Source organism: Anguilla anguilla, chromosome 12 (assembly GCF_013347855.1).
Source record: "Anguilla anguilla isolate fAngAng1 chromosome 12, fAngAng1.pri, whole genome shotgun sequence".
In the NCBI taxonomy this organism is placed as follows: domain Eukaryota; kingdom Metazoa; phylum Chordata; class Actinopteri; order Anguilliformes; family Anguillidae; genus Anguilla; species Anguilla anguilla.
The window spans coordinates 38,028,133-38,044,233 of record NC_049212.1 but is presented as its reverse complement, the minus strand read 5'-3'; the positions used below and the strand labels follow the sequence as shown (position 1 = coordinate 38,044,233).

The following is a 16,101-nucleotide window of genomic DNA, read 5'->3' as shown; positions in this document are numbered from 1 at the left end:
GGGTGAATGTTCATACTACTGCATGAAATATATGTAAGGGTGAATGTTCACGCTATTGCATGAAATATATGTAAGGGTGAATGTTCATACTACTGCATGAAATTTATGTAAGGGTGAATGTTCACGCTACTGCATGAAATATATGTAAGGGTGAATGTTCACACTACTGCATGAAATATATGTAAGGGTGAATGTTCATGCTACTGCATGAAATATATGTAAGGGTGAATGTTCATACTACTGCATGAAATATATGCAAGGGTGAATGTTCATACTACTGCATGAAATATATGTAAGGGTGAACGTTCACGCTACTGCATGAAATATATGTAAGGGTGAATGTTCACGCTACTGCATGAAATATATGTAAGGGTGAATGTTCATTCTACTGCATGAAATATATGTAAGGGTGAATGTTCATTCTACTGCATGAAATATATGTAAGGGTGAATATTCATACTACTGCATGAAATATATGTAAGGGTGAATGTTCACGCTACTGCATGAAATATATGTAAGGGTGAATGTTCACGCTACTGCATGAAATATATGCAAGGGTGAATGTTCATACTACTGCATGAAATATATGCAAGGGTGAATGTTCATACTACTGCATGAAATATATGCAAGGGTGAATGTTCATACTACTGCATGAAATATATGTAAGGGTGAATGTTCATACTACTGCATGAAATATATGTAAGGGTGAATGTTCACGCTACTGGATGAAATATATGTAAGGGTGAATGTTCATACTCCTGCATGAAATATAGTGCCTAAATATATTTTTTAAAAAGCTTTTTAAGCATACTATAATGGTGCTGATCTGTTTGTGTGATGTGGCTGCTGCATTTGTGATTGCAATCATGTTGTTATCAATGGCAGTGTTTTTTTGCCAGCTTTCATAGTTTCAACCAGCTTTCAACACGGTTTTTTGATCAGTGACAAATTGCAAGTTTGTGAATGTACAAAGTTATTTTTTCAGAGATGAACATGAGCCATATTAAGCTGGTTGTGGTGAACACATTAGCGTGCCTTCGCTGCTCTATTTGGTTTAACAAAACCTCACGAGAAATGGAAAAAAAAACGGAAAAAAAAAAAACAGCACAGGCATTTAAACTCTGCTGAAAAACATCAGCATCAAAGCCACACTTCACAAAAACAGTCTGTTTCCGGCCTTTAAAGCGACCCTGAGTGTCTGCTTTTTATGTAAAAGAAGATAAAAACCCTCGAGGTGAACCAGAGTGCTTTGCTTTGTAAGAAGCTCTCGCACGTTTCTCTGGTTCTCTTTAGCGAGAATTTGTTTTTAGGGAGAACCTTTATTTTCTCTGTGGGGAGACGGACTTGGAGGAGACATTTTTCATTGTCTGTCTCGCCGTCTCCCTTGTGTTTCACATCCCGTTGACACCTGAATTTACAACTGCACCACCAATCATGTGAGCAGGTCAGCCAATCATGTGAGCGGGTCAGCCAATCATGTGAGCAGGTCAGTCAAGTCATGTGAGACGGTCAGCCATCTATTTTTCTCAAGACTGACTTTGATATTGCGTTGTCTTTTTGTCATCGTGGGGAGAAAGAAATAGAACGCCAGGCCTACACTCAGGGAGTTACTTAAGAGTCTGACAAATCAGCAGTGCACAGACATTACCTGCGTTCATTTAGCATGGGATTAGAATTTTCCAGAAACCCTCCCTCCCTCCCTCCAAACCCCTTCATGCTAGTTAAGATGTTTGAAGTAAAGCTGTCATTTCACAGTGTCAAAAAGACTCCAATAAGCCAAAAAAACCCTAATGCCATAGTTTCAACCTGCCCTAAATACGCTTATTTTCTCTTGTTTCTCCAGAGAAGACGGTTCCCTTCTTGAAGGTGTGGAAGTGACTGGGAGGTTCCTCCGTTTTGAGGGACCAATAGAGCCTCGTCATGCAGGACTCTACACCTGCCAGGCCTCTTACTATAGCCACACACTGTCCGTGCCACTGGAGATAGTGGTCACCCCAAAAGTTGTGGAGCCAGGTATGGGTAAACTTAAACCATTTAAAACCTCTCAGTACTGAGGTTTGCCTTTATATATATATATATATATATATATATATATATATATAAGCTACATGTGCTATTATGTGGCTTGTACTTCCCCCTAGTTTGTCTTAGCATAGGTTAGGTCAGAATAATGTTCACTGCGTGAACTGGACTGTGTTCTTGGCTATGAACAACTGTACGAAACGAGTATTGTACCTTATCGAACCTGTGTTTTGTAGTTGTTCCAATGACCATGATGTGCACTTTTGTACGTCGCTTTGGATAGAAAGCGTCCGCTAAATAAATACAATGTAATGTACAGTGATGTGATTTTGTATTCAGCAGAGTGCATTTGATCGCTCAGTATAATTTCCCTCTCTTTTTTTGTTTTTTTTATCAGCGGTGGTGCCTCCCAGCATTAAAATCCAGACCCGGGAGGATGTGGATCACCGCACCGTTGAGTGCTCGGCCTCCGACGCCTACCCGGCGGCTAATGTGTCCTGGGTGCTCCCCGAGGGCCCTTCCGGAACCGTCCGGTCGAACTCCGCCTTCCGGAACGGGAGCCACTCCGTCACCAGCGCCCTGCGCCTGCCCGCCTGCGTGCCCCGCGAGCTCACGGCGGTGTGCGTGATCGAGCACCCGGCCCTCGCCGCCCCGGAGCGCCGCGCGGTCACGCTGCCCGCCTGCGGTGAGGGGCGACATAGCTCAGGAGGTAAGACCGATTGTCTGGCAGTCGGAGGGTTGCCGGTTCAAACCCCACCCTGGGCATGTCGAAGTGTCCTTGAGCAAGACACCTAACCCCTAACCCCTAACTGCTCTGGCGAATGAGAGGCATCAATTGTAAAGCGCTTTGGATAAAAGCGCTATACAAATGCAGTCCATTTACCATCCATTTACCATGCAGGAGAGAGGGGGCGGGGGTTTGCAGATACCCCCGAATACTGACCCCCCCCAAGCGCCCCCCCCCCCCATCCCCCACCCTCCCACCTCCTCCTCCACTCTCCTGCTCAGCTCGACGCAGTGACGGGAAAATAAGGAGACTGTCGCTGACTCACTAATTTGAACCAATCATTTCGGGGGTTGCTATGGAGGGAAAAGCACTTTATGTCGGCCCAAACAATGTCAGTGGTTGACAACTCAACTCCGCTGTGGCTCCACCAGTTACGGGAGTCATAAAACCGCACTTTTCCATGACTGGTTTCCTCCACACGTTGCGCTCATATGTACCGAAGCAGTCATGTTTTTTTTGTTTTTTTTCGTTTTTTAAGCACACGACCATATGTTTGCCCCTGGGTCAGGTGGAAATCCCACAATTCCCGGGGTTTAGCGACAGCGGTGAACGTCTGAACTCTTCCCCTAACGCGTACAGGGTTGTGTGTCTGTCTGTGTCCCCTCAGTGAGCCCGGACGTCACCGTGAGCTCCAGGACCGTGTGGGACGAGGGCACGGAGTACACGGAGGTGCGGTGCTCGGTGCGGGGCGGCGAGCGCGACGACGCCGCCGTCTCCTGGAGGGTGGGGGGCGGCGACTGCGCGGGCTGCGCCGGCGAGCTGGCGGAGAGCATGCTGGGTAACCAGACCGGGAGCGTGCTGAGGCTCCCCACTCGGCTGGTCGCCGGACGGGTCGTGGCGTGCCTCGTGGATCACCCCGCTTTGGGGACCCCAGAGAGACAGGAGATCTGGGTCCCGTCGTCAGGGGCGTTTCCAAGCAGCGGCTACGATGAAGGTAATAATAATAATAATAATAAGCTTTATATTTATATAGCGCCTTTCATACATAAGATGTAGCTCAAAGGGCTTTACATTCAGCAGGGTGGAGGATGCGAAACGAAGGCTGTAGCATGCTTGGAACCGCAACAGTTCGCAGCATTTGTTAAATGAATCCCCCTTGGCTCTTTTTCCTTCCTTCCTTCCTTCATTTATAGACTATAAACGCACTGGCCTAACCTCCGTTTATTGAGAGACCTGTATTTAACCACGGTGAGACCAATACTGAGAGCAACGATCTCTTTTACACTGGCGACCTGAGAATACCACGATGTGTTAGAATATCACGGAAATAGGGCCAACAGGATGAAGATGTACAGTATGTGCATTATGAAGAAGCAAACACAAGCTTCCTGGAAAAAAAAAGATCATTGAAAAAACCCTGAGGCCCTCGATGCGACAACCATATTTTTTTTTTCAGGGAGAGGGACATTTCCTAGCCCCCACACTCCCCAGTCCCCCGTGTCCTTGGTCCCGGTCGTCTCCCTGGTGCAGCTGAAGACGTCCGCTCAGTGGCAGGCCGTTTGCGAGCTCAGACGGGCGAGGGCGGCAGGCCGCGCCGCCGTCTCCTGGGTCCTCCCCGAAAACAGCACGGGCCGGGCCGCCTTCCGGTCCGGGTACGAGGAGGGGAGGCTGTGGGCCAGGAGCACGTACGAGTTCCCGCTGGCCCGGCACGAGGGGAGGAACCTGACCTGCCTGACCCGGGATGGGCGCGGCACCACGGAGACGACCCTCCACGTCCCCCAGTTCTGTAGGTGCACTGAAAAACCGATGTGCGTGTGTGTGTGTGTGTGTGTGTGTGCATGCATGCGTGCGTGTGTGTGTGTGCATGTGTGCGTGTGTAAGTGCGTGTGTGCATGCATGTGTGCGTGTGCGTGTGTGTGTGTGTGTGTGTGTGTGTGTTTGTGTGTGCGTGTGTGTGCATGTGCATGCGTGCGTGTGCGTGTGTGTGTGTGTGTGTGCATGCATGTGTGCGAGTGTGTGTGTGTGTGTGTGTGTATGCATGTGTGCGCATGTATGCGTGTGCGTGTGCGAGTGTGTGTGTGTGTGTGTGTGTGTGTGTGTGTATGTATACTCAGTGCCTGCTGTTGTGTGGGTGTGGAAGCCTGTGATGGGAGTGCCATTTCCCAGCCCTCATTGATGATGCAGTGGGAGCTGCCAGCTGAGCTGTGGGGGCTTCTGGTCACCAGTGCATGGAGTCTGGTCCAGTGTCAGCATTCATCACCTTACCATCCTCCCTCTGTCACTTCACAGCACCCTCTGCCACTGCACAGCCACGCAGCACATCTGTCCACATCCAGGCTATGTCTGACTCGCTTGTATTGTACATTGGTCTGCTGTTTTTTTCCCCCTGTTTAAATGACTCATTTCCTCTCCTGCAGATATCTCATCTCTTAGAGTGCTCAACAGGACAACATCGTACCACTGGCCCCAGGAGGAGGGCCAGGTCACATACAGAGTGGCCCTCCAGGCCCACACCCCTGGCCAGAGGATCCTGCTCAGGGTCTACGGAAACGTGCCTCAGCACAACATTACCTGCACCAGGTGAGTGTACACAGCACATTACCTGCACCAGGTGAGTGTACACAGCACGTTACCTGCACCAGGTGAGTGTACACAGCACATAACCTGCACCAGGGGAGTGTACACAGCACGTTACCTGCACCAGGTTAGTGTACACAGCACATTACCTGCACCAGGTGAGTGTACACAGCACATTACCTGTACCAGGTGAGTGTACACAGCACATTACCTGCACCAGGTGAGTGTACACAGCACATTACCTGCACCAGGTGAGTGTACACAGCACATTACCTGTACCAGGTGAGTGTACACAGCACATTACCTGCACCAGGTGAGTGTACACAGCACATTACCTGTACCAGGTGAGTGTACACAGCACATTACCTGCACCAGGTGCAATAACAGTGCATTACCTGCATATTATACATTTTTGCAGTATGATATTCACTGGTTCAGGTGTAAGAGTTGAGTAATCTTGGTCAATTCAACAGTCAGGTATTACATGAAAGTATTTATGACCGCAAACCATGAACACTGAATTTATTCGAACAGTCACCTCACTACTCAACACCTTGGCTAGAGAGAGAGAGAGAGAACGAGAATGAAAGAGAGAGAGAGAGAGAATGAGAACGAGAATGAGAGAGAGAATGAGAGAGAGAGAGAAGAAATATTAGAGTGTGCGAGAGAGAGAGAGAGAGAGAGAGAGAGAGAGTGAGAGAGAGAGAATGAGAACGAGAATGAGAGAGAGAATGAGAGAGAGAGAGAGAGAACGAGAACGAGAATGAGAATGAGAGAGAGAATGAGAGAGAGAGAGCAAATGTGAGTGTGAGCGAGAGAGATGCTATTAATATTACCCTTGCTCTATATAATAAGTTACGATACCTTATTTTTTTCGGCACAGATGGAAGGATTGATATTTATTGTCTGAAAACAGATTTTGAAACAGCACTGTCATTGAGTTATCATTAGTGGCAATCAGGACCTTATGAGGTCTTGGCTGCGTGGTGGGGGGTGGGGGGTGGGGGGGGGAGATCCCCACTGGGCATGCATCGCTGGCCTTTAGAAAGCCTTTTTATAAGGGCAAATGAGTGAGTCACAAAGGCAGAGTCTGGTGGAGCACACCCCATCCTGAGACTCAGCAGGGGGGGGGGGGGAATCACTGACAACAACGCCACCTTTTTCCATCCAAACCCTGCTGGATCTCCATCCTCCACCCCTGCCCACCCACCCACCCACCCAGCCGCCCACCCAAACTCCAGGCTTATGACCTTAGTCATAACCTTACCTCGTTCACCGAGTCGGCCTGCGTGCCTGGGACTGGACAAAACCTTACGAGCCCTTCTGCGGTCCGTGCTGGTAATGGACCGGCAGTGGCCTGATTAGGCTTTGCCTGTTGCACTTTAGAGTTGAGCGTCTTACCGTAACAAATATATTTCATTGGGCAAAGAAGGCGGCAGACTGAAAAAAAAAATCAATATGTATATTGAAAATGAGCAGAGATCAGTAAGTGTGCATTAATGCCTTCTTTCCATATGAGTGGCTCTGTTGGTAAAACATTATGTGAATTCCATATGTATATGGCTCTGAATAAGTGCTCATTACACCAGCAAATTAGCTTTCAATTTACTGTGCACTACCACAACAGGTGCTGCATTTAGCTTATTCTTAAAGAACACCTACGCATAAGATAAGATAAGATATACTTTATTGAACCCCGTGGGGTAATTTGTCCTCTGCATTTTGACCCATCCTAGTTACTTAGGAGCAGTGAGCAGCCACAGTGCAGCGCCCAGGGACCAACTCCAGTTCTGAGGCCAGTGCCTTGGTCAAGGGCAACTGCAGGAGTGCACCTAACATGCATGTCTTTGAGTGTGGGAGGAAATCGGAGTACCCGGAATAAACCCACGCGAACACAGGGAGAACATGCAAACTCCGCACAGAAAGGCCCCAAGCCGAGATTCAAACCCACAACCTTCTTGCTGTGAGGCGACAGTGCTAACCACTGTGCCACCGTGACCGCCCAAGCTTAGCTTTCAATTTACTATGCACTACCACCCAATCCGGTAACAGGTGCTGCATTTAGCTTACTCTTAAAGAACACCTACACATCACAAAGCTCATTTCAAGAGAAGGCGCCTTGCTTGGAATTTCTCAATTAACAATTATCATATTTACCCTTTATTTAACGACTGCTTTGAACCAAAAATGGTCTCACCCCTTTGACTGACTTGATTTGCTTAGCAAATTTCACCCGTTATGTGTCTGGTGATGACATGTACTTCCTGTCCACAGGAGAGACGGCTCGGCGGTGCGGGTGGTGGGCGGGGAGATGCTGTTCCCGCAAAAAGTGTCTGAGAAGGACTCGGGCCTGTACATCTGCCACGCCTCCTTCTATCACCACAGCGCCACCGTCCTCATCCACGTGGAGGTCACCAGCGACGACCTCCAGCTCTGTGAGTATCCGTGGAAACAATCCAGCCCTAACCCTATCCCTAACCCTCATCCATGTGGAGGTCACCAGCGACAACCTCCAGCTCTGTGAGTGTCTGTGGCAACAGCCCAGCCCTAACCCAACCCCTAACCCTAACCCTACCTCTAACCCCAACCCCAACCCCCAACACCCAACACCCAACACCCAACAGAATGCGCCCGACCTCAGCGTACACTGCTAAGCCAATCAGATAGCTGCATGTCATGTGCTGCTGTGAAGTGTCAAAGATTGTGGTCGGAACTGACGCTACGCTGCTTTAATCCAAATGTAGCCTCGTAAAATTTAGGAAAGCCTCATCTTGTATCTCTCTGTAACCTTAGAATAAGCATGTACATTTTTGTCCCCAGTCTTTCACGGTAAGCTAAGATGCGATAATAACCAATGGACTTGTAACCTCATCAAAGATGGATTTGCTGACAAGTATTTTTTTGCTGGTTGCTGGAGACCCACTGCATATGGCACGTGGGTTCTGTGGGTCACATGACATGATTCAAACCAATCCCACGATTTTCATCATCGCTTTCTAGCTGGTGCTTATTATCGGCGGTTTGTGTTTTTTGCGCATTGTGAAGACTGTCAAAGTGCATGAATTGTCCCATTTTCGAAAACCGCGTTAAAAACTGTCCTGTCTGTCCTGACTAGACGACGTCGTTTCATAACACGCACATTCAGTCCTGATTTGTTCCGTGTTTGTTTTTGTCGTCTGCAGGGATGTTAGCCGCGATCTGCTTCTCTTCGGCGGCTGCGGTTTCCCTCGTCGTCCTTGTCTCGCTCTGCGTCTTCTGGTGAGTTTCGGAAAGATGTCACGCAGTTGCCTAGCAACAGGCCGGCAGGTAGGCAGGTAGCCAGGTGAGACAGGTGAGACAGGAGGCACGCGATCGGCCTGCACTACACAAACAGGAAGCCCACAGGAGGATGTCTGATCTGTATCGCCGCTCACCTTGACCAATGTAGCGCTCTCCTGTTCATAAACAGGAAACGGCGTGGTTAGTGCAGACGTGCAGTACGCTAACCACACGCGCATCGAGAGCAGGAGTCTGATTTACAGTTTGGGTTAAGGCCTTCTTCCATACGCAATCTTCATATCTGAATTTTTTTTGTCGAAGTCACTGAGAATTTTTTATATTACTTGCGAGTGGCTGTCATATAATGCATCAGTGTGAGATGTTATCGGGGGGGGGGGGCGCTGGGAGGGGGGGGGAGAGGTTTTACGCTCTATCTTGTTCATGGGGGGGTGGCGGAGGGGCGGGCGCTGGGAGAGGGGGGGAGAGGTTTTACGCTCTATCTTGTTCATGGGGGGGGGGGGGGGTGGGGGGCAGGGGGGGGTGGTATTATTCTCTATCTTGAGCTTTTTTTTCCCATCACCTGTCATGTGTGAGTTCTGTGGTTAGCCCAGCACGGCCCTGATCTCGCAGTGACAACATTCATCAGTCTTACGTTTCACTGTTGGAAGTTGGGACCCCCATCCCCCCCCCCCCCCCCCCCCAGCTGTCCAGACAGAGACATGTCCAAGACAGGTGTCACTCATTTTGGATCTGAGCAGCCTGTTTGGAGGGGCACGCCCAGAACCCGCTTGGGGAGTCATGGCTGCCATTCCTTCCCTGTGAGGGTTACTCTTTCATTAGCCCAGCTGGTTCCTGGAAACCTCGCCTGTCAATCACCAGCTGACCACAGGGGTCGGCGGGAAAGAGGGACGCGAATGTCAGAACTGCCGGGACGTTGCAAGTTAAAATCCCCCTTTTTTCCCCCGATCAACTGCTTTATTTCTGCTTTCAGAGAAGAGATAAATCATACATGGTACGTTGCTCTAGGACAGGGATACCCAAATCCGGCCCTCAATGTAGGGTCAGTAGTATTGCAGGTTACCTCTTTTGCCCGATAGTCCTGCCAGTGATTTTGTGCCCCGTGAAGAGGCCTCAAATTGGGCACCATCGAATGAAGGTATGCGTGATCCTGCTGCATTTTTTCATGGGGGGTGGGGGAAACGACCACCTTTCTCCCCTCTTATGGTCAGCGCTGGTGCAGTCCAATAATGCCCCTGATTGGCCAGAAATTACACTCCCCTGGTGCGTCAGGTTTAAACCGGTCCCTGATTAGAGGGGAGGAATGAAAGCCAGCAGCACTACGGACCCCAAGGGCCAGTGCTCTAGAGCATGTGTACGCTGTACATGTTATACAGGGCCAGTGCTCTAGAGCATGTGTACGCTGTACATGTTATACAGGGCCAGTGCTCTAGAGCATGTGTACCCTGTACATGTTATACAGGGCCAGTGCTCTAGAGCATGTGTACGCTGTACATGTTATACAGGGCCAGTGCTCTAGAGCATGTGTACGCTGTACATGTTATACAGGGCCAGTGCTCTAGAGCATGTGTATGCTGTACATGTTATACAGGGCCAGTGCTCTAGAGCATGTGTACACTGTACATGTTATACAGGGCCAGTGCTCTAGAGCATGTGTATGCTGTACATGTTATACAGGGCCAGTGCTCTAGAGCATGTGTACACTGTGCATGTTATACAGGGCCAGTGCTCTAGAGCATGTGTATGCTGTACATGTTATACAGGGCCAGTGCTCTAGAGCATGTGTACACTGTGCATGTTATACAGGGCCAGTGCTCTAGAGCATGTGTACGCTGTACATGTTATACAGGGCCAGAGCTCTAGAGCATGTGTACGCTGTACATGTTATACAGGGCCAGTGCTCTAGAGCATGTGTACACTGTACATGTTATACAGGGCCAGAGCTCTAGAGCATGTGTACGCTGTACATGTTATACAGGGCCAGTGCTCTAGAGCATGTGTACACTGTACATGTTATACAGGGCCAGTGCTCTAGAGCATGTGTATGCTGTACATGTTATACAGGGCCAGTGCTCTAGAGCATGTGTACACTGTGCATGTTATACAGGGCCAGTGCTCTAGAGCATGTGTATGCTGTACATGTTATACAGGGCCAGTGCTCTAGAGCATGTGTACACTGTGCATGTTATACAGGGCCAGTGCTCTAGAGCATGTGTACGCTGTACATGTTATACAGGGCCAGAGCTCTAGAGCATGTGTACGCTGTACATGTTATACAGGGCCAGTGCTCTAGAGCATGTGTACACTGTGCATGTTATACAGGGCCAGTGCTCTAGAGCATGTGTACGCTGTACATGTTATACAGGGCCAGTGCTCTAGAGCATGTGTACACTGTGCATGTTATACAGGGCCAGTGCTCTAGAGCATGTGTACGCTGTACATGTTATACAGGGCCAGTGCTCTAGAGCATGTGTACACTGTGCATGTTATACAGGGCCAGTGCTCTAGAGCATGTGTACACTGTGCATGTTATACCTGGCCAGTGCTCTAGAGCATGTGTACACTGTGCATGTTATACAGGGCCAGTGCTCTAGAGCATGTGTATGCTGTACATGTTATACAGGGCCAGCGCTCTAGAGCATGTGTACGCTGTACATGTTATACAGGGCCAGTGCTCTAGAGCATGTGTACGCTGTACATGTTATACACACTCTCCTACGACGCACAGTAATGCGCAATATAAACCATAAAACTATACGTAATGAGCGACTGCATGGAGAAATTACCATAGAGACTTTGAAACAATGTCCCGAAGAACTCAACAGTGCAACAGTGATCCAGCTATGCATCGTGTCAGAGTGAGTGTGTGTGTGTGTGTCTGTGCAGATCCTTTCTTGATCTGTTCTTTTCCATCACGGTGGACTGGACTGTGTGAGAGCACAGAGGCGCAAACTGTGCCCCGAATGTGTTGCCACGGGAGATCAGATCATCACGGCTTCGCGTATCCCTTTTGGCCCATCAGCAGAACCCCGCTAATTTGATTGCTCCGAAGCGCTCCCTTACCTGCGTGATAAACGGGCGGGAGCGGCGTCGCCGCGGGCGACGGGCACTTGCGCGAGCGTAAGAGCGAGCGAAGGAGCGGCGGCGCCCACAGCAGCAGGCAGAGCGAACAGGAACAGGAAGTCGCGCGCTGGCACTGTGCGGTCCCGTGATTTATTTGCGGCTGTCGCTGAAGAGCCGACGTTTTTGGCTTTTGGGGAGCGTGAGACCCCCAACACCTGCGCGCTCTCGCCGGGGGGGGGGGGGGGGGGGGGGGTCGGGGATGTGGGGGATCGCACCGTCCCGTGGAGCGAGGGCGTTTGCTCCCCCTGCTGTAGCCGGAAGCGTGCGGTTCGCTCAAGGTGGCGTTGGCTCCGGGCGCTCCTCTTGTCCCATAATTCCCGGCTTCGGCTGGGAAGGCCCGGGGGTCCCGGCTCCGGAAGGTCAGTGGGAATGGCGTACACACGCACGCACGCACGCAAACCAGCGAGCGTCCCCAGGGGGCCCGCTATTTCGGGATCAGCGTGTGACCCAATCGTGCCGATGACGAGGGGGATGTAGGGCAGGGAGAGTTATGCGTGGGATAAGACGTGCACGGGTAGCACTGCGTGATGTCACAGGTGCACTACAGTTCCTTTAAATCGCAGTGAACGATGTGGTTTGTGTCTGCGTGCAGTAAAGTGTGTTACATACCCAATTCGTGAGTACATATTTTGGGCAACAGCACCCCCTGTGGGAAGGAGTTTGGCTCTGCAAGCATTTGCCACGGCCAGTTTTCCAGACGCATGAAAGTGGATAGTGTGGTAACTTCTTACATTTTTTTTTACTTTCTCTGAGTCTTGTCACTTGGGACACAATAGCATATTTTGAATTTAGAAGGCTTCAGAAACCCATTTCAGTAACTGATCCTCCAAGCTAGCATTATTTACATCATCCCAAAAATAACATATGTAGGCATGTATCACAATAGATTGACTTAAAGGAGCCTTGACTTCAGCACATTGTGGGAGTATTTTGGCATCGCTGCAGCCGAAGGGAGACACATAAATGGTTAAAAGAGAGGCAGAAATAGCTCAATCAGATCTGAATGTTTTGAGGTTCCAGCATCACCGCAAGGTTGTTTCTCTTGTACGTGGAGTAATTTGGCATTAGGAGAGAGTTTCAATTTAAACCATCGTGACCCTGCCTCAGACCTGGCCGTTAGGCACGCAGTCGGATGGCTTCACGGAGATATCATCATCGCACGCGGGGAGATTAAAAAAACGGCGCAGGAGCGATTTTCCCCGCCCGTCTGCCGCTGCTGCTTGCCCTCCGTTCTCCTTCTCGCGCTGGATTGCTCACAGCTGTCGCTCTCTCTCCCCTTTACTTTCTCCTGTTGTTTTTTTTTTGTTTGTTTGTTTGTTTTTCTGAGAAATTCATGAGCTCCTCTCTGAAACCAGACAGTCTGTTTCAGACATAGACGTTTGGCCTCCGTCTTGTCCTCGACCACCCAGGGAACAAAGATGAGCAGAAGAGCCGCGTTTGGGGAGGGCTGGCGGAGGACTGCATCTCGCCATTTTCCACTGTGGCGTTCGGCAGACACTCTTATCCGAGGCGACTCACGCAGAGTACATTTTGAACGCACAAACCCATTTGTGTCAGCTGGATGTTAACTGAAGCTGTTCAGGTTAAATACCTTTGCTCAAGAGCACAACGGGGTAGCACTCCAGCTGGGTACTGAACCAATATCGTTTGCGTTAGGAGTTGAGTTGCTGAACCGTTGCACAATAATGATCCTTGAGTGTCTGATCAAGAAACCAAGGCAGCCTTTAACCCTTTGAAGAGCAAGTTTTTCTTTTTTTCTTGAATGTCTTGTTTCAAAATCATAAGTCAGAGTTCTAGAACTCCATTGCGTTCAGCCGCCAGTATGGACTGTCACACCAGAATGTTCAGTTACGAACATTCTGATCACACATCTGTGATTTCACTCCTTAAAAGGTTCAAGCACTGCAGTGTTTTTATCTTTCTCACACAAGCAAGGCCCATCCCTGTAAAAAAAAAAGTTACTGTAACTTTTAAGTATGTCTTCACAGTTTTTTTTTTTTTTTTAACCCAGATGATCTGTTTTGTTTCTCTTTTTTGTTTTGCAGCAAAAGAGCTGACGGTGAAGGTTCGAGATCAAAGGTAAATCCTGATCAAAGGATCGTGTGGGAGGGCTGTTGCACGTTTTTGCGGATTTTGTAAATGTGTTGTTTTCTGGCGTAGATCAAGTGGGGTCGTGAGTGTTTTATTTTTTGTTTTGTGCCCCCCACCCACACACACACATTGGGTCTCTTTCTCACCTTTGATGTGGCGAAGTTTCGGAAACTTTGTGAAATGTGATTGTAATGCATGATTCTGGCCTGGTGTCTGCACAATATAAAGCATTGTTTTCCCCTCCCTCTTGCTCTTCCCTTAATTTCTTCTCATTCTCCCTCTCTCTCCCTCTTTCTCTCTCTCTCCTCTCTCTCGTTCTCTCTCTCTGTCTCTCATTCTCTTTCTCCTCTCTTTGTCTCATTCTCTCTCTCTTGTTCTCTCTCCCCCCTCTCTCTCTCTTGTTCTCTCTCTCCCCCTCCCTCTCTCTCTCTTTCTCTTGTTGTCTCTCCCCCCCTCTCTGTCTCATTCTCTCTCTCTCTCTCTCTCTCTCTCTCTCTCTCTCTCTCCCCCCCTCTCTCTCTCTCCCCCCCCCTCCTCTCTCTCACTCTCTCTCTCTCTTTCTCCCCTTCTCTCTGTGGTGTCAGGCGTCCCATGGAAAGCGGGAGTCTCTGGCCCCCCTGACGCCCCTGGTGCAGGACCCGTGTTCCCCGGAGCTGAAGAAGCAGCCCGTCTCGGGGCAGAGGTCCCCGGAGTACGCGGATCTGGTCAGGTACTCCATCATCATCGACGTCAAGAGCGCCGTGTAAATCTGAGCGCTCTCTGGCTTTCCACAAATCGGGACCCACCCTGTGGATTTAAAAAAAAAAAAGTTTGATACCACGGTTTGTGCCACTGAAATAGCAAAACGGTGACACGGGGGCATATGATTGGTTGCTGTAGGGAGAGAGCCGGAATGCATGGCGAATGATTGGTTGATGGCAGCTTCTCTGCTGCCCGTGACCTTGGGAGATATCGAGGGGCAGCAGCTACAATGTTGGCATGCGGAAATCAGATTGTTTGACGTTAACAGGGTTTAAAATCACAGAGGTGTGGTGCGTGTGGACACGTAGCATGCCTCTACATTTTGATTAGAAACAACCGCAAAAAAAAAAGCAACGTCCTCTGTCAGCGTATGTTTTTTCTTGTGTGTGGCATCGTTGTTGAGTAGCACATTTCATACTTTTAAAGGGATCGCTTCACATATAACAGAACATTGCGAGGTGAGCGTGCTGTAGAAAGTCCTGGATTCATTTTGGCAGGATATGACGCAACTCAAACACGCTTCTTCCTCTCCGCTGTCCCGAGATTTTATTGGACGATTATGTTTTTGCTGTTTAAAAACCTACCTGCAATTGCACTGCACTTATCGTAACCACACAAAGCACATTTATACATGCAAAGAGAATGTGAGAGAAATATAATAGAATGAAGGTGATTGTTTTCCTCAGTTTTGTCCTTTATGTGCTTACATAGATTTATATATTGCAGAAAACCCCAAGCATTATTGATCGATTTTTTTTACATATTAACCTGTACTGTATTATTTTTGCTACAGCTGTGAATTTTTTTGAATAAATTTTTTTCACAACCTTGCAGCATGTTTCTGAATTCACCAGCACCTGCTTGCATCTGTACATGGTTCACATGGCTTACATATGCACTGAACGCACGGGTGATGCACATCAAGCCCGGAAAATGACTTTATACTCAAAATAATTTCTCAAACATAGTGTGTCTGTGCGAGTGTGTTTTTATACACACACTCACACACACACACACCCGCATGCACACAGACACACACACTCACACACACACAGTATATATGCACACATGCACATACACACACACATGGCTATACACATGCACACACACACGCTCGCACATACACACATATATGCACACACACACATACACACACGCACACACACCCACACATGCACATACACTCACACGCACACACAGAAGATGATGAAATCCACTCAATTAACTGGATAGGAGCCCATGAAATGAGTCATGTAAAAGACTTGACCTCCAGACTCACACAAAAACCGAATAATATCAATTCTATCCTGGATAGAGAGAGAGGGAGGGAAAAAAGCGCTATATCGTCCTGGATAGAGATTTGCATAATCTCAATGCAGAGCGCGCCTCTCCTGTAATGAGTTTAATATGAATTTGCGGCGCGGCAATTTCTCCAGGCTGCTGAGAGCGAGGAATCTCTCCGTTTGATTGAAGTGATGAATTTGTGGTTCCGGGTCTATTGTTTTGAGCGAGTGGGGGTAATTAACTAGATTCCCCCCGGGGAC

At 48.9% G+C, this 16,101-nt stretch overlaps 1 protein-coding gene across 1 annotated transcript in view; it reads left to right on the top strand.

The window, feature by feature from the left end:
* The window catches only part of si:ch211-149e23.4, a 26,162-nt gene extending 11,255 nt beyond the window's left edge, over nt 1–14,907 (top strand). The window contains exons 6-14 of the mRNA XM_035383979.1: nt 1,844–2,013; nt 2,420–2,731; nt 3,417–3,743; nt 4,206–4,535; nt 5,167–5,329; nt 7,601–7,761; nt 8,509–8,584; nt 13,771–13,804; nt 14,401–14,907. Of these exons, the coding sequence (XP_035239870.1) occupies nt 1,844–2,013; nt 2,420–2,731; nt 3,417–3,743; nt 4,206–4,535; nt 5,167–5,329; nt 7,601–7,761; nt 8,509–8,584; nt 13,771–13,804; nt 14,401–14,562 (1,735 nt within the window). The 3' untranslated portion in view covers nt 14,563–14,907. The remainder of the gene's footprint in view (nt 1–1,843; nt 2,014–2,419; nt 2,732–3,416; nt 3,744–4,205; nt 4,536–5,166; nt 5,330–7,600; nt 7,762–8,508; nt 8,585–13,770; nt 13,805–14,400) is intronic.
* The last annotated feature ends 1,194 nt before the right edge of the window (nt 14,908–16,101 follow it).